Raw genomic sequence first — 26,893 nt, 5'->3', positions numbered from 1 at the left:
ACTGCTCTATTTCATGTGTGCATATGTGCACATGTGGAGGTCAGAGGACAACTCAGGGCGCCAAGCTTGGTGAGTCCCTTTACCTGCTGAACGATCTCGCTGGCTTCTTTCTCCGTCTCTCCACACATAAGAGTTGTCTCCCAGGCTTGCTTCTTACTTGCAACACTCCCAAGAATGTTCCCCAGAATGGCCTAGACTTTCTGATCCTTCTGTCTTCATCTGCTTACGAGTGCTGGGATGACAGGCATATGCCTCCCTACCTGCCAGCTACTCTTTCTATGTGAGAGTCAGAGAAAAACTATAAATCATCACTACAAACTCCTTGGAATCCATTTAAGAAACTTTTAACTCAGTAAATGAAAATATCAAGATCTGTGAAGACACACTCAGAGGCATCAACCACTGCACGTGTATTGACGGGAATGGACAGGAGGGCACCACCTGAAACCTTCCGGGTCATGGGTCATACAGAAATACTACACAGAGAAAACAGGAAGTCCAGAAAACACATCAGATTTTCCTACCAGGAACAGGATGGCTTCTAATCCAGAGATTCTCCTACTGGTGCACCATCGGACCCAGACTTTTCCAAACCCAAACTTTGCCAATGCCCTCCTTAAAAAGTACAACTAAAACGTAAACGCTATGTTTCTCTCCGGTGAGAACAGACTGTGTCTCTAATCCTTGAGTTTGGAAGTCATTGGGAGGGTTATAGGGCCAGCTTGATCCCCTTTCGTTAGTGTCCATCAATTCACACAGCCCTAGACAGACCTGAGAAGAAGGAATCACAACTGAGAAACTGACTCCTTCATACTGGCCCGTGGGCACGTCTAACAGCATTTTCTTGATCAGTGACTGATGTAGGAGGGCCAAGTCCTCTGTGAGCCATGCCCTCCTTGGGGTTGTCCTGGGCTGTGTAAGAATGATGGCTGGCCAGGCAGTGGTGGTGCACACACACCTTTGATCCCAGCACTTGGGAGGCAGAGGCAGGCAGATCTCAAGAGTTTGAGGTCAGCCTGGTCTGTAGAACAAGTTCTAAGACAGCCAAAGTTACACAGAGAAACCTTGTCTCAAAATCCAAAAACAGAAACAAAAAGAAAGAAGATGAAGTCCAGGGAAGCAAGCCTGTAAGCAGCATTCCTCTGTGGGTTTTTCAAGCTCCTGCTCTGAGTTCTTGCCTTGGCTTTCCTAGATGACTGACTGAAAGCTATAAGCCAAGTAAACCTTTTCCTCCCCAAGGTGCAAATTAGAAAACCTCTTCTATGTCCCTACATCCACATCTGTCCCCAAGGCCTTTCTGACTACTTTAAGCCTACTTGCCTGGTGTCTTTCATAGTACCATCATGGGGTGGGGGGTGGGGAGTGCACTATTACGATGGCTCACAGATAAAGGCATTTGACACCAAGGCTGATGACCTGAGTTAGATCCCTGGACCCACATGGTAGAGGGCAAGAACTGACTCCTGCAATGTCCTCTGAGCTTCAGCATGCACGCACACAAATAAATATATTATATATATACATACACATGCATGCGTGCATGCGCACGCGCGCGCACACACACACACACACTCTCTCTCTCAAGAGATAGCTCTGTGGTTAAGAACACTTCTATGCAATTATGAGGACCAAAAGTTTGGATCCCAATAGAAACATAACAAGTCTGGTATCACAAATATAGGTGCACATCTGCATATATACACAGATACACACACACTTATAAATAAATCTTTAAAAAAGGAAAAAGATCAAGAAAACATCTACTTCAACTTATTTGATTAAATACTAATTCTTTAACTAGTATTCAAGACTTGCAATCTGACTGCAGAAGCTTTGTCCAGACTCCTGGCCACTGCAGTCAGCCTCCAGACCCTCACTCCAGCTTTGCACCCCAGGCCTCTCCTGTTAGCTGCCACTCATCTTCAAGAGCTGCTCTCCAAGCACCTCGGGCAGCTGAGTCCGTCCGTCTCCCTCCATCTGTCCCACTGCTGTGATCATCAGCAGGTACTTTCCCATTAGTATCCAGTGGGGTGGCGCATGCCTTTAATCCCAGCCCTCGAGAGGCAGAGCCAGGCAGATCGCTGTGAGTCCGAGGCCAGCCTGGGCTACAGAGCGAGATCCAGGACAATCCATACACATTAACATACATTTAAGAATTCTGGAGATGAAGATGTCTGGAGAAAGTGACTCATCTCCATTCATTCAATCCACATTTATGGTGCATGTGGTCCATGCAAGGACTATGCAGGTGTGAGATGGGACAGAACACAAGCATGTATAAACAGCCATTTACAAGAGAAGAAAATGCCTGAAGCCACAATGAACCTTTTTAAAATTTTCTAATAAAAAGCATATTAAAGCCGGGCGGTGGTGGCGCACGCCTTTAATCCCAGCACTCGGGAGGCAGAGCCAGGCGGATCTCTGTGAGTTCGAGGCCAGCCTGGGCTACCAAGTGAGTTCCAGGAAAAAGGCGCAAAGCTACACAGAGAAACCCTGTCTCGAAAAAACCAAAAAAAAAAAAAAAAAAAAAAAGCATATTAAAATTGGATTCATTATACACACACACACACACACAAAAAAAAACCCCACAAAACACACACCGTTAACTTTTGATTTTTTATTTTGTTTCCGAAGGCTGGATAAAGGCACCTACACTCTAGAACTTCTTATTAACATGAGAAAAGGCACTTACTTATACAAAACAAGGGAAGAAGGAAAGGTCATGATTGTCAAAAAGGGAACATAATTCCCCAAATAAATTATCTTACAAAAATATCACACTTGTTTTTCCACTTTTTTACTACTGGTAAAAACAAAAGAAAAAATTCACATTAAAACTTATCTGTACGCTGGTATAACAAGACCACATTTTTTACATATTAAGTCAAATAAATATTTTACACAAATTTAAGTTTTAAAAAAAAATAGGTCAAGTATTTACCCTATATTTCTTTGGTCCATTAAAAGACCATTTCTCAACCTGATGTTACACTGGACTATCTGCTCTGCATGGGCCCATGTGCATCGCTGAGGCAGGGTGCACATGGGTGCATGCTGTGCACATAAGAACTGGCTAACACTGCTGTGTACTTCTGTAAGTGGCTTCACCTTGCGGAATGTAGACCTTCCGTCCGTCCGATCCTTCTTTTTTTTTTTGGGGGGGGGGTGTTTGAGACAGGGTTTCTCCGTGTAGCTTTGGTGCCTTTCCTGGATCTCACTCTGTAGATCAGGCTGGCCTCGAACTCACAGAGATCCGCCTGGCTCTGCCTCCCGAGTGCTGGGATTAAAGGCGTGCACCACCGCCCGGCCCCCTCCATCCTACTTTGTCTCACACTGCCAGGGAAGAGGGGGGACGCTAACACTGGCTGTCACAGACGCTTGCTCAGGCACTGTGAAAATGCAGAATCCACTAAGCTTTTCAGACCCAGAGACTACTGAACACAGGAACAGTCAGCGCACTCAAGGGGTGGGGGAGGGAGGAGCAACAAAATGACAGTATTCCAGAGCCCTGGTCTCTAGCTGCCTTCTTCTGTTGTTTCTTACGGACTTTGATCTTGAAGATTTAATCATGTGACATTTTTCTGTTCTAACGACCAGCTTTAGGAAGAACAGTGGAAAAGTATGCACTTTTAAAGCTAGTTTGATATTTATGCTAAAAATAAAATTGAACTATGGTTTTGTCCACCCCATTCAGCTCACTTCTTACTGAAATATTACTTTTTTTGGGGGGGGGGGTTGAGACAGGGTTTCCTCTCTGTGTAGTCCTGGCTGTCCTGGATCTCACTCTGTAGACCAGGCTAGTCTTGAACTCACAGAGATCCACCTGCCTCTGCCTCCTGATGCTGGGATTAAAGGCGTGCGCCACCACCACAGGCCCCTTACTGAAATACTACAATGCAAACCCAGCCCCGCTCTCCATCTCTGGTGGTCCCAGAGGTAAGCTCACCTTTTTAAAGTCAGACAGAACTGAAGTAGGCTGAGGACAGAGACGCTCACACCAGAGCCGAGCCCTCACGATGCTAGAACACCAGCACCTTCCACCCCGGGTAGAAAAAGGAGCATCCGAAGTACAGAGAGCCACAGGCCTGGTCAAGCAACCAGTCAAACACCACCTCCCTGTTACTGGAGCTGATGGTCACTCGGAGCTTCACGTTTCCGCCTTCACTGTTAGCGGCTCCGAGAGTCACAGCTTCAATGTCAAAGGTGACAGTGGATCCAGAGGTGACTGCAGGCAACTGATTAGTCATTTCTTTTCCATTGACAAAGACTGCACCTGAAACGTTAAGAGACATTCACCTGTGAGCAATGACTGAGAGAATCAAAACTGACTCCTACTTCAGAAAAGGAAACGGTCCAGAAAATCGGGTATTAGTAATGAATTAAAATAGAGATTAAGCCCCATTCCCACAGCCAGAGGACAACTGTGGAGTTGGTTTTCTCTTTACATCTTTATGCGGGTCCAGGATCAAACTCAGGTTTTTGGATTTGCATGGCAAGTGCTATAGCTACTGAGCCAACTCACAAGCCCTAACTAGTGTGTGTGTGTGTGTGTGTGTGTGTGTGTGTGTGTGTGTGTGTGTGTGTGTGTGTGTGTGCTGTGTGTGGGGTGTGTGTATGTGTGCTGTGTGTGGGGTGTGTGTATGTGTGGTGTTGTGTGGTGTGTGTGTATGTGGTGTGTGTGTGGGGTGTGTGTGTGCTGTGTGTGGGGTGTGTGTATGTGTGGTGTTGTGTGATGTGTATGTATGTGGTGTGTGTGTGTATGTGGTGTGTGTGTGGGGTGTGTGTGTGTGTGTGTGTGTGTGTGTATGTGGTGTGTGTGTGTGTGGGGTGTGTGTGGTGTGTGTGGATGTGTGTAGGTGTGTATATATGTATATGTGTGTATGTGTTATGTGTGGGTGTGTGTGTTCTCATAGCAGGGCAGGACTGTTGGCTGTTTCGCTCCGTTGTGGGCTTTCATGGTGCCTTCTGTACCAGCAAGGGAGTCCTTGGGGAGGTGACTTCCACCGCGGTCACAGTCAGTGTCTCACCATTTGTGCTGATGCACACTGCTCGATCGCGCTGCAGAGAGTCGTGGCCATTCTGCTTCTCTGCACACACTCCTATGCTGTCTCTCCTGTCGGGCTGTCCCACAGTCTCAACTCTACAATTGAGGCAGAAAGGTCATTTCATCTCTCTCTTGTTGAAATGTAACATGAGACTGGCAAGACAGTTCAGTGGTTAGGAGTACTTGCTGCTCTTGCAGGGAATGGGAGTTCAGTACCCAGCACCTACACCAGGTAACTCAGCCACATGCAGCTCCAGTTTCACAGGATCCAATACCTTCTAGTCTCTACAGGCTTTTGCACACACGTAACAGACACAGACACAGACACACACACACTAAATCTTAAAAGCTAGTTCCAGGACAGCCAGGGTTACACAAAGAAATGCTGTCTCAACAACAACCAAGAAGTCAGGCAGTGAGTGACCTACGGCCACCTCCTGGCTTCTCTTCCCCACTGTAAGAGTGTGTGGGGAGAGTTCCTCTGGGTGACATTCCCATGTCTGTAATAAGAGCCCACTTCATCAGCTGCTGTACCTCTAGGGTATCGCTGCAGCAAAACACTAAATTCCAGCCCAGTTGCACTCTCCCTGGGACTATAGAATGTCTCTCCACAGAGCATATGGAGGAACAGATGAGATTCAAAGATCCTAGTTAAAAGCAAATTAACTTCATTTCTGTTTTGTGTTGAGATAAGGTCTTACATAGGTAGCCTAATTGACCTTGAACTCATGATCCTCCTGCCCCAGCCTCTCTGGTGCTGGCAGGAATTATCATGTGTGCCGTGCCTGACTCAAACACTAATTTTTTAAAAATAGTATTTTTTATTTATTCCTTGAGAACTTTATGCAAGAATAAAATATATTTAATCATAACCATCTTTCTTCCTGCCTCTAGCTCCTTCCAACACTATCCTCCAACATGTTCCCCTCTCAACTTCCTATTTTTCTTTTGCTGCATGTCATCTGGGTGTGGGACCACCCACTGGAGCAAGGACGACCTACCAGGGACACCCTAATATAGAAAATACCTTCCGTAGCAGCAGCTTCTCCACTGTGCTCTTCTAGGTAGTACTGACTCATGCTGGCAGTTTGGGTATTTTCTCTGGTTCTGGAGATCGAGCTCGGAGTCTTCTGTATGCTAACTGCCCACTGTCCCACTGAGTGTACCCCCAGTCCTAGACTACTTTTTGAATATAAGAAGCTAACACATATATCTGGTAATGGCAAAAAATGAGCTCTGTACAAAAAAAAAAAAAGATCTCCTTCATTCAGAAGGGATAATAATGTTAACACTAATAAAAAGAAAACAGGGTGAGGATGTAGCTCAGTGGCAGAGGCCTTGCCCTGAATATGTTAGGTCCTGGGTTTGATCCCCAGTACTGCAAAAAGAAAAAAGCCAGGCAAGGTTGGTGTAGTAACCGATGACCGCCCCCCATACAAACACAGGGTCTCTCCGTGGAGCTGGAGCTGTCCTGGAACTCACTCTGTAGACCAGGCTAGCCTCGAACTCAAGAGATTCTCTGGCCTCTGCCTCTCCAGTGCTGGGATTAAAGATGTGGTCGGTTGGTGCATTCTTGTAATCCCAGTACTTAGGAGGAGAGTTTGAGGCCAGCCTGGGCTACATAAAAAAACTATGTCTCGGCCGGGCGGTGGTGGCGCACGCCTTTAATCCCAGCACTCGGGAGGCAGAGGCCGGCGGATCTCTGTGAGTTCGAGGCCAGCCTGGGCTACCAAGTGAGTCCCAGGAAAGGCGCAAAGCTACACAGAGAAACCCTGTCTCGAAAAACCAAAAAAAAAAAAAAAAACCCACAAAACTATGTCTCAGGAAATCAAGGGCTTGTGAGAAGGTTCAGTGCATGAAAATGCTTGCGTTAGAGTCTGACAACTGAATCTGATGCACAGAATTTACGTTGTGGAAGTTGAGAACCCACTCCTGAAAGTTGTACCTGTAACTTTCACAGGCATGCCGCCATGGCATGAGTGCACCTACACACACACACACACACACACACACACACACACACACACACACACACACACACAGATCAAACATATGTACATCCATCCATACACACACTTGTGCACACACAGTAATAAATAAAACAAGCCAGGTATGGTGACACACACTTGTAACCCTAACACCAAACAGGATTGCTGAAAGTTTGAAGCCAGCCTGGGATACAGTGAGTTCCACTCAGACCAACCTAGGCTATAAAGTAAGACCCTTACTGAGGGGTGTGGAGGATGGAGGATCTACTACAAGCAAACACTGAATCAAATTCACTCACCCCAAAGCTATTAACCTCTGGATGTGGTAGTACTTGTCACAATACTAGCACTCTGGAGACAGAGGAAAGGGGACTGCTGCCAAGTTCAAGGCCAGCCTGGGCACATAATAAATTCTAAACCAGGGTACCATAGTGAGAACCTGTCTCAAAACACATGAATGGCCTGGGGGGCATGGGTTAAAAACTGCAATGGAGGTGAAAGGGCCCAACCCTCTGTGAGATGTGCCATCCCTAAGCACGTGGGCATGAGTATGCAAGAAACGTGGCTAAGCAAGCTAGTAAGCAGCTTCCCACTGTCCTGTCTGCTTCAGTCCCTGCCCTGGCTCCCCCCGGGGTGGAGTGGGACCTGCAGGATGCAGTTAACCCTGTCCTCCCCAAGCTGCTTTTGGTCAGGGTTTCATCATCACAGCAACAAAAGGCAAGAGGACAGGTAATACACTGCTAAGAACACAGGGTTTGGAGCTACCAAGATTTGAGTCTTGACATGATCTCTGTGTACTTTTGTTTCTTTACTTGAAGAAGGAAGAAGAGCAGCCTACTTCCTAGGCTTCCAGGGTGCAGGAAGGTTGTTAGCACCAAAAGAAAAGGAAGCTTAAAACCAGGTGATGGAGCCAGGTGGTGGTGGCGCACGCCTTTAATCCCAGCACTCGGGAGGCAGAGGCAGGTGAATCTCTGTGAGTTCAAGGCCAGCCTGGTCTACAGAGCGAGTTCCAGGAAAGGCACAAAGCTACACAGAGAAACCCTGTCTCGAAAAACCAAAAAAAAAAAACAAAAACAAAAACAAAAAAAAAAACGTGATGGGGCCGGGCACATAGTTCAGCTGGGAGACAATCTGCCCGAATTCTATCCCCAGCGCAGCATAGGGAGTGTGGTGGCATACTCATGGTCTCTGCAATAGGGAGGTAGGGAGGATCAGAAGTTTAAGGCCATTCTTGGCTATATAGTAAGTTTGAGGCCAGCCTGGGACACACAAGACCCTGTCTCAAAAACAATAAAACAAACTAAAAAACAGGTGACAGAGAAGAGAAGGTAAAAAGTACATTTAAAAAATAATAAGGGGCTGGAGAGATGGCTCAGGGGTTAAGAGCACATGCTACTCTTGCAAAGGACTGAGTTCAATTTCTAATGCCCACAAGAGGCAGCTCACAACTGCCTGTAACTCCAGCTTATGGGATCCAACGTCTCTGGCCTCCAAGGGCACCTCCACTCACATGGCATATGCACACACAGCATACCGAATTCAAGAGCACATAGATGACGGTATGCCAGGAGAAGGTAAAGAAGCAGAGGAAACAGGAACGTTCAGTAAGGAAACCCAGAGGCCTGGAGAAGGGCTGGCAGCAGACTCAGGCACCGGCAGTCAGACTCTAGGGCCAACGCAGCACTCAGCCAGGGACAAGGTCTCACCACTTCAGAAGCTCTACCAAGCACAACTAACCTGTGGCCCACAGCTCACATGCAGCCGAGGACTGTTGTGAATTTAGCCCAATGAAAAATTGTATACTTCCTTAAAATATTTTTATTTAAATTTTTTTGTGATCTCCTCCTCCCCTCTGCCCTAACAGCAGTGCTCAGTTCCCAAGTCCACACTTTCTAGATGATAACACCAAGTCACAATGCCAAAAGGCTGGCCATACCCGCAAGCCCTCCAGAAACCATAGCAAAGATCAACTGGCTCAACAACAGAGCAGTGCCTGCCAGAGTACAGCACCCTTCTAAAAGACAGGTCCTTAAGACGATCTTCATGCAGGTACACTCAACTGCCCCTCCCATCCACCTTCTGGTTTAACAAGGGGTTTAAAAAACTCTTAGTTCACACCCAAGGGGAAAAGGACAAAAATGCAGTCTGGCTAACTGAGCGAAATGGAGTTTCAGGTACTCACTCAGCCCAGAGGGCCCAGGGAAGCTTCTCTGCAAGATGACAGAGAAACAAAGTTTGACTGAGACCAGTAAGCAGTGGAGTCAGATCACTCTGGATCATTGCAATTACGAAAGCCATCAATCAAATACTGCTCTGTATCCCCAGAGCAGGAATTTAAAACATCAGACAGCATTAAGATGAAGCATATGGGGAGGAAAGAGGTCCTGAACTGGAAAGGAGGGATGGGCAGCTCTGTGGAAGAACAGATGCGCTACCTGCCTGAGGCCTGAAGTTCAGCTATAGCACAAGCACCAACACCAGAGTGAGGAGGCATCGGCGGCAAGACTGAGACTCACACTCCCTTCCTCACAAAAGACAAGGAGATGCGACCACACATGCCTAAGATCACCATTTCTCTGGGTGTGGTAATGCATGTCTACCCACATTCAGCAGGGTGAGGCAGGAATTCACAAATTCTGGAGACAAGTTCCCTGGATTTCAATTCCAGCTTTGGTACTTACAGCTGTGAGACACTGAATAATTATCTTCTCTGTGCCTCAATTTCCTCACTCCAAAAATGGTTAACTACACTTATTACATTAGGTTATCCTAAGACGAAACGTGGCTTACTGTGTAGCTCACTTGGCAGAGAGCTTGCCTTGCATTCACAAAGCCCTGGGTTCAGTCCTCAGCAGGAATAAGCCAGCAGAGTAGCACACAGCGCTTACCCCAGCTCTTGGGAAGTAGAAGCAATAGGATCGGAAGTTCAAGGTTATTCTTAGCTTCATAGCCTAGGGTACATGAAACATCTAGAAAGTGTGTACTTGGGTACATGAAACATACCTTAGCACAGGTTAAGTACCATTTGGATAGCAACTGCAATTATTTATTTATCATTATTCTTATCTGACTTCTGTGGCCTGCATCTATCCAGTCTCAGAGGTCTGTTATGTTCATAAGTACCTAGTTTTCAGGAATTTCACTAATGAAAGTATTTTTTGTACACAAAGACATAAGCACAGGAGTCTATTTCAGTACAGAAAATTCACTATGTGGGGCATAAGTAGATTTTGGGTTTCAGGTTCTGCCACAATGAGCTACAGAATACCCCTTCCTGCTCTTGACGGGCATAGTGTCAAAGGGTTGGTCCCCGGCTGGCACTGTCAGGAATGGGTGAAAATCCTGTTACCACATATGCTGGCACAGGCCCCAAAGAAACGGAGCCGACCTGTCACAGACTAAAACACCAGAAGAGGAGCCAGACAACCCTCTTCTCTCTGTGAGCCGATTATCTCAAGTGTTTATTATGGAAATGGAAAGCTAACACAGACTCATTTTTCTCCTCTCGGCATTTTTCTGGTGACTCAATCATTCTTTCTTTATGACTTAATGGGCGAGAGGAGGTGTCCGAGCAAGACAAAGCATCAACAAGCACATCCTGACAGTGGAGGTCAGTTCAAATGATCTGGCTGGAGGACACTCAGCAACACTGGCTCAGACAGACTTCCAGATGTTCTCGCTGCCTCACACAAGGACACCAGAAACAGAAAAAAATCCCGTCATCTGAGCTGGTGAAACGGCTCAGGAAATAAAGACTCTGGTCACCAAGCTGGAGGGCCTGATCTGAACCCCAGGACTTACATGTGGAAAGTGAGAACTGACTCTTGCACGTGTGTGTGCCCCAACACACACACACTCACACACACACACAGTAATTAAAAGTATTTTTAAAGAAATAAAAATAGGTGCTGGGAGATGTTTCAGTGGTTAAGAGCACTAGCTGCTCTTCTAGAGGACTCAGGTTTAATTCCCAGCACCCACATGGCCCCTTACAACTATCTGGAACCCCAGTTCCAGGTTTTTGGGTTTGTTTTATTGTTTGTTTGTTTTTTGAGATAGAATTTCTCTGCATATCATTGGCTGTCCTGGAACTCTGTAAGCCAGGCTGGCCTTGATCTTAAGAGATCCGCCTGTCTCTGCCTCCCAAGTGCTGGGACCAAATGTGCCACCACTTCCCAGTCAACAAATCTTAAGGAAGGAAGGAATGAAGGACAGAGGGAAGGAGGGAGGGAGTAAATTAATGAAATAATCTTGAAAAACATTCGATAATCTTTAAACTCAAAACTTAGAGAGTATGCTACACTGAGCTAATCATGGGAAAAAGCAGGCACACATTCAATCACTCAACTCAGAACTGGGCTTTGCCAAAAATAAATAAACAAACAAAACATTTGAGCTTTGGCTTTCTACGAAGAATTATTTAGCAGTATGACCACAGAACACAGTGCTCCGCTAACAAGAGGGAAATGTTTCCCCACAGAGAAGCGGGCAGGAAAAGGACAGTGACTGGCAGTGGGAGGGGCTTGCCTTCAGCTGTGTTTTCGTTATACACACGGTGTGTTCACAGGAGTAAGCTTCTTCCAGAGGCTTACTGACTAACGGACTTGCTCTGCTGCTAAGGCCGTTCTTGAGTTCCTGCATCTCTGAGTTCTGGTGTTACAGGTTTGCGTCACGATGCCCCATGCCTCTGATTTTCAAAACACTTTTATGAGGTATTCTATTTATCCCTACTTACTAAGAGCAAAGAGACAAACATCAAGTCCCGAGCATTTTATATACATAATCCATTAGTCTTCCCAGTTACCATGGACACAGACGAGAAAACTGAAACAGGAAAACCTGAAAGTCTTGCCAAAAACCTGGGGTGGTGGTGCACTCCTTTAATCCCAGCATTTGGGAGACAGAGGCAGACAGATTTCACCGAGTTTGAGCCAGCCTGGTCGTTATGAGTTCTGGCCAAGTGAGACCTGGTTTTAACAAAACTAAACCAAACTTGCCAAACTGTCACCATCTAAAAGTGATGGACTAAAGCTGAGCTACGTCAAATTCAAACTCCTGCACACCCGCCCCCAGTCCCTTACACTGCTGGAGGCATGGCAGCCATGCTCAGTCTACTTGCCTGAAGGTCAATGTCTGTCCACAGAAGTAGGTCGGAGCACTGGAGTAGAGAACGCCCGAGGACTCAGCATCATTTCGCAGTGCTATATTCCTTCGACTACTCAGACTGTACCCTTCAAAGCCAGTTGTCCACTCTTTAAAAGGAAAGACATTAAAAACTACTACAATCTTTTCAAGAGTATACTGAATACAGACATCTTAAACAGAATTGAGTTAAAAGTAATTAGAGGGCTCCTGACTAAGTTTAATAAAAGAGTTAGTAACAAGGTATTGGGGTTAGAGCCACAAATTACAAAAAAGATTTTGGTAAATTTCTATACTTACTGAAAAAAATCAAATGATGATCATCTTTTATCTTAAAAAAAAAATCATGTTCAAATTTAATACTTTGAGGTTACCACAACCTGATTAAATATATAATAGAGCATGTATTCACGTATAAGGATCTGAGTTCAATCAACAGCAGCAAATTAAAAATGAATAAGCAAAGTCTTTAATCCCAGAACTCTGGAGGCAGAGGCACGCCTCTGAGTTCGAGGCCAGCCTGGTCTATAACATGAGTTCCGGGACAGCCAAGGCTGCAAGAGACCCTGTCTCAACAACAACAACATGAATAAACAAAACAGCTGGAGGGATGGCTCAGGGGTGAAGACCACTTTCAGAGGATCAAAGTTTGGTTCAGTCAGCTCATTGCTGCCTGTAACTCGTGGCTCCCACGGGCACCAGAAAACATGTGAACACATACTCACACATATATATAAATAAATAAATAATAAATAAAATCTTAAACTTAAAAAAAAAAAAAAAGAAAAACAAAACTATTAAGTATATCTAGGTAACCAGGTATGTGGCACATGGCTCTAGTCCAGCTGCCTGGGAAGCTGAAATAGGACTTGATTTCAAGGTCATCCTGGTCAACACAACAAGACCCTAACTCTTCCAGGAAAAGGAGAAAAAGATTTCTTTTAAAACAACAGTGGAGGACGCAGACCAATTTCAACTTTATAAGACTTTTATGAGGGTTTAGAAAAAATCAGAACCAGCTAGGCGGTGGTGGCACACACTTTTAATACCAGCAAATGGATCTCTGAGTTTAAGGCCAACCTGGTTTACATAGTGAGTTCCAGGACAGCCAGAGCTACACAGAGAAACCCTGTCTTGAGAGAGAAAAAAAAAAAAAAAAAAGAAAGGAAGGAAGGAAGGAAGAAAGAAAGAAAAGGAAAGAAAGAAATCAGTGTCCTAGGCACTGCTTTCAACGTGTGGTTTTAGGTGATGCTCAAATTTAAATTCCAAAGACAAGAGCTGAGGAAAACAATTTACATGGAGTGATCTGAGTAAAGGCAGGTTCCCCGTTCTTCTCTCAATTCAAGCTTATCCTTAGGAAAGTGGTTACGTGTGCACCCCTCTCAGCACAGGAGGTAAACTTCCCTACACCCATTGAGCTTCAGGTGTGACAAGTAAGAGCATACCATGAGGCACCAGAGTGGAGTGACCTGTCTGGGGAACACTCCAAGGACTCCACTCCTGCCGGCCGTCTCCTCGGGCGCAGACTCTGAACTGATAGTCAACATTGGGGTCTATGTGCAACACTATAAATTCAGTTTCAGAACCTACATACACGTCTTCAAAATGATTGGCAGTGCATTTACGGAACTGGAGCCTGTAATCTTGGGCTGTAAAGTCATCGTCCACCTGTGGAGAAAGATTTTTTAAGTTAGCTCAAAACCATGGAACAAATGGGACAATATGGAACACTATGGGGAGGGAACGGGCAGGCAACATGTTTTCCTTTTGTTTTTCCTGAGATAGGGTCTCACTATATGTAGCCCAGGCTGGCCTTGAACTCATGGTAATCCTCCTGCTTCAGCTTCCTGAGAACTAAGATTATAGGTATGCATTACCATATCCAGTTGCTTCTCCTTTTCTCCTCTTTCTGTTTCTTGCTGCCTGTCTGTCTGTTTTGGAAAGCATGTCTTTTTTTTTTTTTTTTTTTTTTTTTTTTTTTTGGTTTTTCGAGACAGGGTTTCTCTGTGTAGCTTTGCGCCTTTCCTGGAACTCGCTTTGGAGACCAGGCTGGCCTTGAACTCACAGAGATCCGCCTGGCTCTGCCTCCCGAGTGCTGGGATTAAAGGCGTGCGCCACCACCGCCCGGCTGGAAAGCATGTCTTACTCTTCTCACCCAGACTGGCCTTGAGCTCGCTCACCACGCTTCTGCCTTGCCATCCTAATGCTATGATATTACCAGGCCTGCCTGGCTCCTTCCTTCCATTTGTGTGTGTGTGTGTGTGTGTGTGTGTGTGTGTGTGTGTGTGTGTATGTGTGTGTGTGTATATATATATATATATATGTGTGTGTGTGTATATATGTGTGTGTGTGTATATATGTGTGTGTGTGTATATATATATATATATGTGTATGTGTGTATATATATATGTGTGTGTGTATACATACATACATACGTATGTGTATGTATGTGTGTGTGTATATACATACATACATACATACATACGTACGTACGTACGTGTGTGTGTGTGTGTGTGTGTGTGTGTACACATATATGCATACCACAAAGCACATGTAAAGGTCAGAGGACAACTTGTGGGAATCAGTTCTTTCCTACTATGTGGGCTCCAGGAATTGAACTCAGCTTGTCAGACTTGAAAACAATTGCCTTTGTCTGCTTAGCCATCTTACCAGCCTGCCTTTCTCTCTCTCTCTCTCTTTTTTTTTTAATTGATTACCCACTCTGAAGCTAGGGGTGGTAACACTGCTTCTAATCACAGTACCTGGAAAAGTAAACAAAAGACTCAGTAGTTAAAGTCCAGCCTTAACTACATAGCAAGTTCAAGGCTAGCCTGGACTACATGAGATTCTGTCTCACAAATAGCTCAGCAGGAAGGTAGGTGACACAAAGCCTGGGAGATTCGAGTTCAATCCCCAAGACCCGAGTTGTAGATGAGAGACAACTCCTGCACGAGGTCCTCCGACCTCCAGACGCTTGACATGTTGTGCACGGGTACACGTGTGTACACACACGTGTACACACACACACACACACACACACACACACACACACACACACTGCAATTAAAAAAGAAAAAGGGGCTGGAGAGATGGCTCAGTGGTTAGGAGCACGGAGTTCAGTTCCCAGCACCCACATGGTGGCTCACAACCATCTGTGGTGGAGTCTAACGATCTCTTCTGGCATAAAGGTGTACATGCAGATAGAGCACTAATTTATTTACATAAATAAACCTTAAAAAAAATAAAAAAAAGATGAGGAAAGAACAGCTGAACAGAGAGGCACATGGTTATAATCCCAGAACTTGGAAGGACAAGGCAAGGGGATCACACATCTGGGATTAGACTAGACCACACCAAACTATTTGTTTAGTTTATTATTTATTCTACGTCTAAGTACTAGGATTCATCAGGCGGTGGTGGTGCACACCTTGAATCCCAGCACTCAGGAGGCAGAGGCAGGTGGATCTCTGTGAGTTCAAGGCCAGCCTGCTCTACAGAGTGAGTTCCAGGACAGCCAGGACTTTTTTTTTGTTTTTTTGAGACAGGGTTGCTCTGTGTAGTTTTGGTGCCTGTCCCGGAATCTTGGTCTGTAGACCAGGCTGGCCTCAAATTCAGAGATCCGCCTGCTTCTGCCTCCTGAGTGCTGAGATTAAAGGCGTGCACCACCGCCTCCCAGCTTGTTTTTGTTTTTGAATGTACATTGACGTTTTGCCTGCATGCATGTCTGTATGAGGGTGCCAGATCCCCTGGAACTGGAGTTACAGACAGTTATGAGGTGCCATGTGCATGCTGGGAATTGAACATATATCCTCTGGAAGAACAGCCAGTGCTCTTAACCACTGAGCCATATCTCCAGCGCCCAGCCAGGGCTGCTACACAGAGAAATCCTGTCTCGAAAAACGGGGGGGGGGGGGGGGGGGGGGGGGGGGGGGATAAAAAAAGTACCAGGGCTCAAACCCAGTACCTTGAACAGGCAAGCACTCTACCACTGAGTCACAGTCTCAGCTCCACAGCACGTCCTAGGCCAACCTGGGCAATAAGGCAATCTCAAGCTTAAAACAGCCAAATATGGAAATACAATGTAAAACCATAATGAGGTAGTGTGGCTGGAGAATTTCTCTCCAGTTCCCACCAAGTCCCGGCAGTCCGACAGCCCACTTATAAAATAAACACTCAGACGCTTATATTATTTAAACTGTTTGGCCTAATGGCTCAGGCTTCTGGCTATCGAGTTCTTACATCTTAAATTAATCCATTTCTGCTGTGGGATGGTCTGTATGTCAAATGTGTTGCTGATTGGTCAATAAATAAATCACTGATTGGCCCGTGCCCAGGCAGGAAGTATAGGCGGGACAAGGAGGAGAATAGAGCTGGGAAATGGAAGGCTGAGTCAGAGAGACACTGCCAGCCGCCATGATGAGAAACAGCATGTAAAGATGCCGGTAAGCCATGAGCCATGTGGCAAGGTATAGATTAATGGAAATGGATTAATTTAAGCTGTAAGAACAGTTAACAAGAAGCCTGCCACGGCCATACAGTTTGTAACCAATATAAGTCTCTGTGTTTACTTGGTCGGGTTTGAGCAGTTGTGGGACTGGCGGGTGAGAGAGATTCGTCCTGACTGTGGGCCAGGCAGGAAAACTTTAGCTACACATTTCTATAAATCTATACCTTGCCACATGGCTCGTGGCTTACCGGCATCTTCACATGCTGCTTGTCATGGCGGCGGCTGGCAGCCTCTCCCTCCACCTTCCTGTTCTCTTAATTCTCCTCCATGATAGTCCCACCTATACTTCCTGCCTGGCCATTGGTTAATCAGTGTTTTATTTATTGACCAATCAGAGCAATTTGACATACAGACCATCCCACAGCAAGGTAGCATTTGGGCAAAAACATAAGTCTAACAATCCTAAATACTGGTGAAAATGAAGAATAGTAGGTATTCACATCAGGTGTGGTAGCATGTACCTGTAAATCCCAGTACTTGGAGGGTGAGACAGGAGTATTGTGATAAGTTTGAGGCTAGCCTGATCTAGGAAGCAAGGCTCTGCTCTCCTTCCAAAACCAAGTCACAAAATCATTTAGGGAAAACATCTGGCATTATTTAATACAGATCCAATACATTAAGATCTCATAATTTTACAGTAAGGTATACGTAAGAAAAAACTTCTATGTGTGCACAAGGAAACACAAATAAGAAAAATTACAGTAACAACGACAAAATAATAAGCAAGCAAACAAAATCTGGAAATAAGCAGAGTCCTTGTGGGTGTCTGTTGTGGAGAATGTAGGTACCGATAGAGTCCCTGTTTTAACCCAGTAAAAACATCTTCAATTTAAAAAAAAATCATTTAAGGAAATAGCTTGTAGAAGCCATTTTGTGTACACTAGTACAGATATGTATATATGTGTGTTCCTGTGCATGTTCCACAGCATGATGTGGAAATCAGGGGACAACTTTTGAGAATCAGTTCTCTCTTTTTTATTCTTATTCCCATAACAGGGTTTCTGTGTATAGCTCTAGCTATCCAGGAACTCACTCTGTAGACCTGCTCTCGAACTCACAGAGATCTCGCTGCCAGTTCTCTCTTTTCAACATGTGGATCCCTGGGATCAAACTCATCAGGCTTGGTGGCAAGTGCCTTTACCTACCAAATTATGTTGCTGGCCCTGAATAATTTATCAACAGCCAAGATGTGATGGCTAATCAGGACATGGTTTCTAATTATATATATATATATATATATATATATATATATATATATATATATATACACATACAGAATTCTGGACAATACTAAATGTAAGGGAACTACAGAAACACTGGTTTCATCATTTTTTGTTTTGTTTTCAGACAGAGTCTCACTATGTAGTCCTGGCTGGCCTCAAACTCACAGAGATCCACCTGCGTCTACCTCGAGTGCTGAGGTTAAAAGTGTGCACCTCCACAACAAGCCTATACTTTTGAAATCTTATTTCAGAGTTATTCAATGTTAAACAAAAAATACTAAGATGCTGAAAATGCACTATTACCATTTGGCTTTTTGAAGAAATAAGAATGGGAGAAATCCTTAATTCGTTGAGTTACACTGGAAGTACATGCTGTGCCGTGGCACTGATGTCTTAAGAGGTCCTTCCAAGGGCCTGATGATTGCTTGGTGGTAGAGTAGGTTTGACTGCCAGCACCACAAAACAAAATAAAACCTGAGCTTTTTATTTGACACTGGAAGAACTACCTCAGTTCACAGTCCCTGTGATTTTAATTATAAAAAAAGCTCTGGTAGCTCACATCTTTAATTCCAGCACTTGGGAAGCAGAGGCAGGCAGATCTCTGAGTTCGAGGCCAGCCTGGTCTACAGAGCAAGTTCCAGGACAGCCAGGACTGTTACACAGAGAAATCTTGCTTAAAATAAAAAGTTAATAAAGGGGCTGGAGAGCTGGCTCAGTGGTTAAGAGCACTGACTGCTCTTCCAGAGGTCCTGAGTTCAATTCCCAGAAACCACATAGTGGCTCACAACCACCTGTAAAGAGATCTGGTGCCCTCTTCTGGCCTGCAGGGACACATGCAGGCAGAACACTGTATACATAATGAATAAATACATCTTAATAAAATAAATAAATATTAAAAAAAAGAAAGTGTTTCTTTGGCTGACAGTAAGAGGATTCAGCCTTTAAAAAAAAGTAAATAAATATTAAAAGCCCCCCATCACAAACCCATACTGTTGAGGCCATTTCTGCAATTTGGTACATACCTTACACCATCGCACTATGATGCCTCCAGGTTTCTCTATTAATTCTTCAATCTGCACTGGTGGGCGGGAAGCTACTGTTCCATGCTTAAAAATGTGGTCTTTCACTATGTTGAGAATGGAATCATCCAGCTGAGCCGACAAACAGGGCACATCAACTAGCAAAGGCACTTCTGGTAAGCTAAGGAAACAAAGTCCATGTGTTTAAGACATGCTGAACTTGGAGAGGACAATGCAAGGACTACCTCAGATGGTCATATGCTAGAAGAAGCCTAGAGGCCTCAGCAAATAAGTCTCTAGAAGCTGGAGGCTTTTTTGTGAGGGGTTTTCATCTTTACATTACATAAAGATTCTCTTCCCAAATAATTATAAGCAAGACAGAAAACTGTAAACTGTGTAGTGGCATGTGCCTATAATCCCATCACTCAAGAGGCTAAGACAGGAGAATCACAAGCCAGAGGTCAGCCTGAGCTGCGTACACAGTGACATCCTGCCTTAAAAAAAAAAAAAAAATTGATAAAGTCATAATTGTTGAGTTTATATCAAAAAAATCTCATTTACTAAAATAAGATTTGGTCTCAATAAGGCATTTGGAGTATCTTTTTTTTTTTTTTTTTTTGTGCAGAGACCACGACAATCCTCTACATATTGCTCCAATTTCATTATGAGTGCTGCTTTGAAGGCAGGCACAAGAATTTTTAGAATTTAACAATTCTATTAACTACCGGAATTGAAAAAGATCTATAGTAACACCATGTCAAATATTTCAACTGCAGCCATCTGACAATAGCAGTAATGATAATGGGCAGTAAAATCTTGAAACGGGATTCTTTATTTCCTGTAATCAGAAATTTTTTTCACCCAAGACAGGGTTTCTCTGTGTTACAGCTCTGGCTGTCCTGGAACTCACCCTGTAGACCAGGCTGGCCTCAAACAGAGATCCGCCTGCCTCTGCCTCCCCAGCGCTGGGATTAGAATTTTTAATGGGGACTTAGGAGGTGGTAGGGTGAAGATCAGGAAGAAGGCAACTTTTAGTCTAAAAGGGACAATCTCTTTTACCTGTCCAACTGAATGTGTGCGGCCTTTTTGGTAAAGTTCCACAATTTATCATTCTGTTCTTCTATACCACCAAGAATGGCGATTTCACCTACAGTTGAGGGTAAGAAAACTAGCTCAGTAAAAAACAGTCATATTTTAAGGTCATTATTACACAGTAACCAATACAACACATGTCTAGCTTTGTTGCAAGTTAATTCCCAAGTGACACACAATCAAACTCTCAAAATGACTTGGCAAGTCAGAGAGAACAGAGACCAAAGTTCTGTTCTCTAACTGCAACTCTAGCTCAACAACCAGTTTTACACAGAGCAGAAGGCAAGGGACATTTCCTCATTCCTCTTACCAATTCTTTAAGGTTTTTTTTGTTTTGTTTTGTTTCATTCCGTTTTGTTTTGTTTTTACATTAATTTACTGGGGGAGATATGTGCACATATGGAAGTCAGGGGACAGCTATTTTTGTTTTTGTTTTTGTTTTTTTTTTTTTTTTGGTTTTTCGAGACAGGGTTTCTCTGTGTAGCTTTGCGCCTTTCCTGGAACTCACTTGGTAGCCCAGGCTGGCCTCGAACTCACAGAGATCCGCCTGGTTCTGCCTCCCGAGTGCTGGGATTAAAGGCGTGCGCCACCACCGCCCGGCTTGTTTTTGTTTTTTAACATCATGTGAGTTTCAGGGACTTACCTCAGGCTGTCAGCCTTGGTACCAAGCTCCTTTACCCATTGAGCCACCTGGCCAGCACATATTTTTTTTTTTTTTTTTTTTTTTTGGTCACCTGAATCTTGCTATGTAGATCAGGCTGGCCTCAAACTCATAAGCTACTTCTGCCTCAAACTCCTGAATGCTGGGATTCCGGGGGTGAGCCACCACACTCCTGGTTCTTCTCTATCAGTACTAACAGGAACTAAGTATTATCCCAAGAGCAGCAAAAGGACACAGGATCTTAAAAAATTACTCAATAGAACAATAAGAAGGAAATGCTTTATACAGGGCATGAAAATGACCAACCTCTATATCCTCTGAAATGATGACAGATAGTGTTACATCACCCAAGTGCACACTGGTTACTAAAGGTTTTTTTTTGTTTTGTTTTTAACTATGATTACGTTTATTTATTTATTCATTGTGTGTGTGTGTGTGTTTGCATGTGTGTGGACATTCATACCATGGCACACATGTACAAGTCAGAGGACAACTTATAGGAGTTGGTCCTCTCCCTCCATCACATGGTCTCAAGATCAAACTCGTCATTAGGCTTGGCAACAAGTACCTTTACTCAATGACCCATCTCGCCAGCCCTAACTCAAGTTTCCTAAGAGAATATGACCTAAAAAACAAAACAAAACAAAACACCATAGGGGCGGCCAGGTGGTGGTGGCGAGCACCTTTAATCCCAGCACTGGGGAGGCAGAGCCAGGTGGATCTCTGTGAGTTCAAGGCTAGCCTAGTCTACAGAGCGAGATCCAGGACAGGCACCAAAACTACACAGAGAAACCCTGTCTCAAAAACAAACAAACAAACAAAAATATACAGACATATTGAACGCTGCCTCAAAAGTCTTTAACACTTGGGAGGTAGAAGCAGGATGATCAAAAGTGCAAGGTCATCCTTAGCTAATAGGAAGTTCAAACCCAGACTTGGATCTTTAATAAAGATCCCTGAGCTGAAGAGATGACTCAAGGATTAGGAGCACTTGTTCTTACACAGAACCCAGGTATGTTTCCCAGCACCCACATGGTGGTTCACAACCATCTGTAACTCCACTTTCAGAGAATCTGGCCTCCACAGGCACAGAGCATGCATGTGGTACACATACACATAAATGCGGGCAAATACTTATAAAAATAAAATGAATAAACTTAATAAATTAAAAAAACACACAGAGAGAAGTTTTTATCTTTTCTATAGGGGAAGGGGGAAGTCTGAAATTAAAAATGTTTCTGAAGTATAAAAAAATTCAAGCATTAAGTGCTATGACAGACAAGTATGTGCCTGAAAGGATTATTTTCAAAATGAAAGCACAGCCCTCAATGCTATGGGTGTGCACACTGCAGCCCTGTGCTGACCTGCTTCTGGGTCCGTTTCCAAATTCAAAGCCTCAAGGGGAAGACATTCTGTGGTTCTGCTAAAAAGAATTTTCTCAAAAGCACTATTATGTCAGTAAAAAATAAACATGCTTCACTGAGGATTACAATTAGCTACACAGCAACTGTGAGGCCCGGGCCAAACCGTTACATAACTCTCACTTGAAACAGATCTTTGACATTCACCCCGTTCCTGATGTTACTTCTGCTTAGAATCACAGCCGCCTCTTTTCCCTCTGCTTGATGAATTTCTTCAAGCCTCTTCGAACTCCCACAGAAGGCTGTCCTAAACTTCCCCAGACAGACTCCTTTGTTCTTCAGTAAGATTTTAGATCTTACTCAGCATGACTCCCACTGAATTACAACCCCCAAAGAACAGAACTGTTACCTTTTTATTTAATAGACCTAACGAACGGCCTGCCCTGGAAGTAAGAAGGCCAACCTCAAGGAAGACGATAGAAATGAACCACCTAAGACTTAAACAACAAAACCTGCCTAAAAACTGGACTCTAAAAATGGCTGGGCAGTGGTGGTGCACTCCTTTAATCCCAGCACTTGGGAGGCAAAAACAGGAGGATCTACGTGAATTGGAGGCCATCCTGGTCTACAGAGTGAGTTCCAAGACAGCCAGGGCTATGCAGTGAAACTCTGTCTCATCCCCCCACCCCCCGACACGCCCCCGCCCAAAAAAAGAACTAAAAATGAAGTTAGGTATGATGGCTTAGCCCAGCAAACCCAGTACCCACGCTGCTTCATCAGGAGGACCGCTGATAATTAATTCATGGCAGTCTGGACAATAATGAGATTCTATCTCAAAAATATGAAACAAAACAGTAAAACAAAGTTGTGAAAATAAATGTGAATTTACATGCTGAGTAGGTGACTGAAAATACAATGCATGAGCTGGTAAGGTGGTTCAGTGGGTAGAGGCACTTGCCACCAAGCCTGCCCACATAAGCTCTATCCCTGGGATACATATGGTAGAAGCTGACCCCAACTTTGTTGGCTTTCCTCTGAGAATGTAATTTTTAAAATGTAATGCATAACCCCTTCCAAAAAATTGTGAATTAAATACCATAATCACAGAAGCTTCTGAAACAATCACTCTTTGTTTTATTTATTTATTTGTTTGTTTGTTTATTTGTTTGTTTGTTTGTTTATTTATTTATTTATTTATTTATTTATTTATTTATTTATGGTTTTTCGAGACAGGGTTTCTCTGTGTAGCTTTGCGCCTTTCCTGGATCTCTCTCTATAGACCAGGCTGGCCTTGAACTCACAAAGATCCGCCTGGCTCTGCCTCCCAAGTGCTGGGATTAAAGGCGTGCGCCACCACCACCCTACACTCTTTGTTTTATAAATGATCCCAATCAATACTTTGATTATACTTAGACTAGGGTCTTTCATAGCATATCTATGGTCCTGTATTATAAACTGTCTCAAGGCAGAAACATCCCAGGGACCCTTCAGATGGCAAGAAGCCTGCTAGTATCCTAAGAAATCAGCCAGGCATCAGTCTGAATGTAAGGATTTAACAGGTTCCCTGATCCCCACCTTCTCGGACCAGGTCATCTGCGGTGTTAACTCCATGCTCTATGAGCTTCTGGCAGTCATCTAACGGTTTGATGGTCTCCTGTTCAATGGTGTCTACCTCTTGCAAAAGAGTCACCAATCGCTCATCCAACAGCTTTCCAAGAGTTCCTTTTAAGTCACTGAAATGTTGTTTGAGGACATCTCTTGTCTGTGAAGCACTCTCCTTTATCTAAAAAGAACATTAAAAACTTAAATTTAGGATCTTTAGGAAAAGTTAAAGAATAAGCACCATTCATAATTTCCTAATGTACCAAACAACTACCATGTTCCACTCACTGAAAAACCATGGCATGCTGCGATTGAACCTAGGGCCTCACACATGCTAGACAAGCACTCTACTGCTGAAGTATTATGTATCCAGTGCTCCCTCCCCTTTCTTCTGTTAATTAAGACAGGGCCTTACTGTGCAACCCTAGATTGGCCCCAAATTTATAATCTTCCTACCTCCCAAGTGCTAGGATTACAAGATGTATCATCAGCCTAGATCACACTTATTTTTAAAAAAAAGGGGGGGTGGATAAAACAGGGTCTTCAGGCCTGGAGCTTGCTCTGATCCTGCGATCCTCTGGCCTCAGCTTAGTAGAAAATTTTAATATAGCCAAGCATGATAGAACATGCCTGTAATACCAGCACTCAGGAGGCTGAGGCAAAGCCTCATAAATTTGAAGGCTGCTTAGATTATATAGCAAGACCCTGTCTTACGAAGAAATTTTTTGGTCAGTGAACTATATACACTTAAGGTACACAGTGTTTTGACAAACTTATACACCGTCAGCTGATACTTCTGTCAAGCTAATCAATGTAGGCATCTCTTGACATAGTGAATTATGCTTTGGTTTTGGGGGACAAAAAACTATGTAGTGCTGGCTGTCCTGGAACTCACTCTTTAGCCCAGGCTGATCTACTCCACATTTCTGTGAATTGGACCTTTTCCAGATTCCACATAAATAAGATCATATAACGCTTTCTTTCTGTGTCCCCATTGCACTTGGCCTCTGGATGACAAGCACGGGTCACCGTATTCAACTCAGTCGTTGCTGTTGCTGTCATTGTACTTTTATGAATTTGCTTTATTTTATTTTTGTGTCTGTGTCTTCATGTGTGCACATGTGCATGTGGGCATACACAGTTGTCCTCCTAGATCACTGTCCATCTTATTTTTGGGAGCAGGGTCTCTCACTGACATGGAGCTCAATGATTGGCTAGACTGACTAATTATTGAAACAAGTAGTAATTATGAAACTTTCTTTGCCAAGGTATTCCGTGTACTCCCTGATAATTCGGATTGCCAGGGTTCCATCTGAGACTTGCTGAGCCTGCAGCGTAGAGGAGGAGCAGGAGGGCCTTATGCTTACAATTCTCACTTGTCATAGGCACATCTGTGATACTGTCCACATTTTGAGATACACTGACCTCAGTCCACAGAGCCGAGATTAAGACTCTTTGTTCTAGGTTATGAAAGAAAGATCTTTGTACCTCACATATATTCTCCTTCCTTTTTTTTTTTTTTTGGCGTGATTTGACACCAGATGGGCTGGGAATTGAAGCTGGGACCTCTGGAACGTCAGTCAGTGCTCTTAATTGCTGAACCACCTCTTTCCCTCATGTACATTCTCTCACTTAAATACAGTTAAATTAAAGCAAACACATGAACTGGGATATGTCCTGGTAATAGGGCACTTGGCCTGAAGTGCTAGGTCCTGGATTCAATCTCCAGCAATAAAAAAAACCAAGTTCCCCAAACACACACTTTGCTTTACAAATAATAGTAGTTTCATATGACTATTATATAAACTACCCTAATTCTCTTGCCAGCTTTCTCTTGACTGGAGTGTTAGAAGTACGTACGCACGCACACACACGCGCACACACACACACACACACACACACAAAATCTACCAAGAATGAACACCTCCCCCACAAAAAGTTTCAAGCTGGATGATGGCACATGCCTTTAATCCCAGCAGTGGGGAGGCAGAGGCAGTCAGATCTCTGTGAGTTCCAGGACAGCCTGGTCTAAAGAGTGAGTGCCAGGATAGCCAGAGCTACATAAAGAAACCCTATCTCAAAAAAAAAAAGAAAAAAGAAAGAAAGAAAGAAAGAGGAAGTGAGGGAGGGAGAGAAAGAAAAGAAAAAACAAACAAACAAACAAAAAACAGAAAGAATGTCTAATGATTTATTTTTTCCTTTTTGTTTTTTTTCAAGACAGGGTTTCTCTGTGAAGCCCTAGCTGTCCTAGAACTCGCTCTGTATATCAGGCTGGCCTCAAACTCACAGAGACGGGCCTACCTCTGCCTCCCAAGCGCTGGGATCAAAAGCATGTGTTACAATGCCTAGCTGCCTTACTATTTTTATATTGTTAGTAATGTACAGTATCAGGCTCTAGATGCTGCATTTTAATTTCTTTTTGTTGTTGTTTTAAACAAGATCTCATGGCTAAAAACTCTTAGAAAGTTCAAGATGACCTTGAACTTGATCCTCCTCCTTCCACCTCTCCAATACCATGCCCAGCTCCATGCATGCTAGGCAAGTACCCTCTCAACTAAGCTAACTCCAAGCCCCAGAACTTACATTTTTGAAGACCACAGTTGATTTATAAATGCAATACAGGTAGAATAAAGTCATCAAGTCAGAGCACTCCCTCTAAGAAGAAACTCTGTACTTGAGCCCTGGACCAGCAAGGCCCTGCCTGGGTCTTTAACAGATACAGCATATGCAGGAAGTGCACTGGTTAGGTAAAGGCAATTTCCTCTTTAGAAAGAATTCAAAAGCTCCCTCATACATTGCAAGCCCATGTTATGTTTGTTTTTGTTTCAGAGCCTTAGGGGAAAAAAGGAAGTATGTAACTATTAGCAGTGAGGACTGTTTAAGGGAGAATTCATCTAAACCCACCTCCTGTGTACTCATCCTAAGTCTGCTCTTCTTTTGTTCACAGAATACCAACCACTGCCATTTCAAACCTGCTTTTACCTTAGATCATTTTCTTCTTCAAAAAGAGTTCACAAGTTAAAGTTCAGTCGGCACTAATCCAACCAGAGAAGTAATCAAGTACATTTACTTGGCTTTATGAAGATTTTTAAAATAGAGGCTTCGCCTGCTAAGAGGATCTCCTTGTGTTTGAGGTGGTTCCAGTGGTCCAACATGTTCATACTTATCTAACTGAAGGGTCACAGCTCCAAGTCTGCACTGTTTACACCGAGGAAAGGCAGCGGTAAATAAAACTCAACTTAGCAAGGCTTCAT

General features: G+C 43.9%; 1 protein-coding gene across 1 annotated transcript in view; it reads right to left on the bottom strand.

Moving 5' to 3' along the window:
- Positions 1-2,602: 2,602 nt before the first annotated feature.
- Crlf3 (cytokine receptor like factor 3) overlaps positions 2,603-26,893 on the bottom strand; it is a 40,248-nt gene continuing 15,957 nt past the window's right edge. The window contains exons 2-8 of the mRNA XM_052756946.1: positions 23,613-23,820; positions 19,983-20,070; positions 18,927-19,104; positions 13,620-13,842; positions 12,152-12,284; positions 5,028-5,140; positions 2,603-4,273 (exon numbers count right to left, since the gene is read on the bottom strand). Of these exons, the coding sequence (XP_052612906.1) occupies positions 4,020-4,273; positions 5,028-5,140; positions 12,152-12,284; positions 13,620-13,842; positions 18,927-19,104; positions 19,983-20,070; positions 23,613-23,820 (1,197 nt within the window). The 3' untranslated portion in view covers positions 2,603-4,019. The remainder of the gene's footprint in view (positions 4,274-5,027; positions 5,141-12,151; positions 12,285-13,619; positions 13,843-18,926; positions 19,105-19,982; positions 20,071-23,612; positions 23,821-26,893) is intronic.

The sequence above is a fragment of the Peromyscus californicus genome, unplaced genomic scaffold, assembly GCF_007827085.1.
Source record: "Peromyscus californicus insignis strain IS unplaced genomic scaffold, ASM782708v3 Scaffold_3__1_contigs__length_106647218, whole genome shotgun sequence".
Taxonomy (NCBI): Eukaryota; Metazoa; Chordata; class Mammalia; order Rodentia; family Cricetidae; genus Peromyscus; species Peromyscus californicus.
Note: the sequence above shows the minus strand (reverse complement) of the source record. Positions and strands in the feature narration are given on the sequence as shown.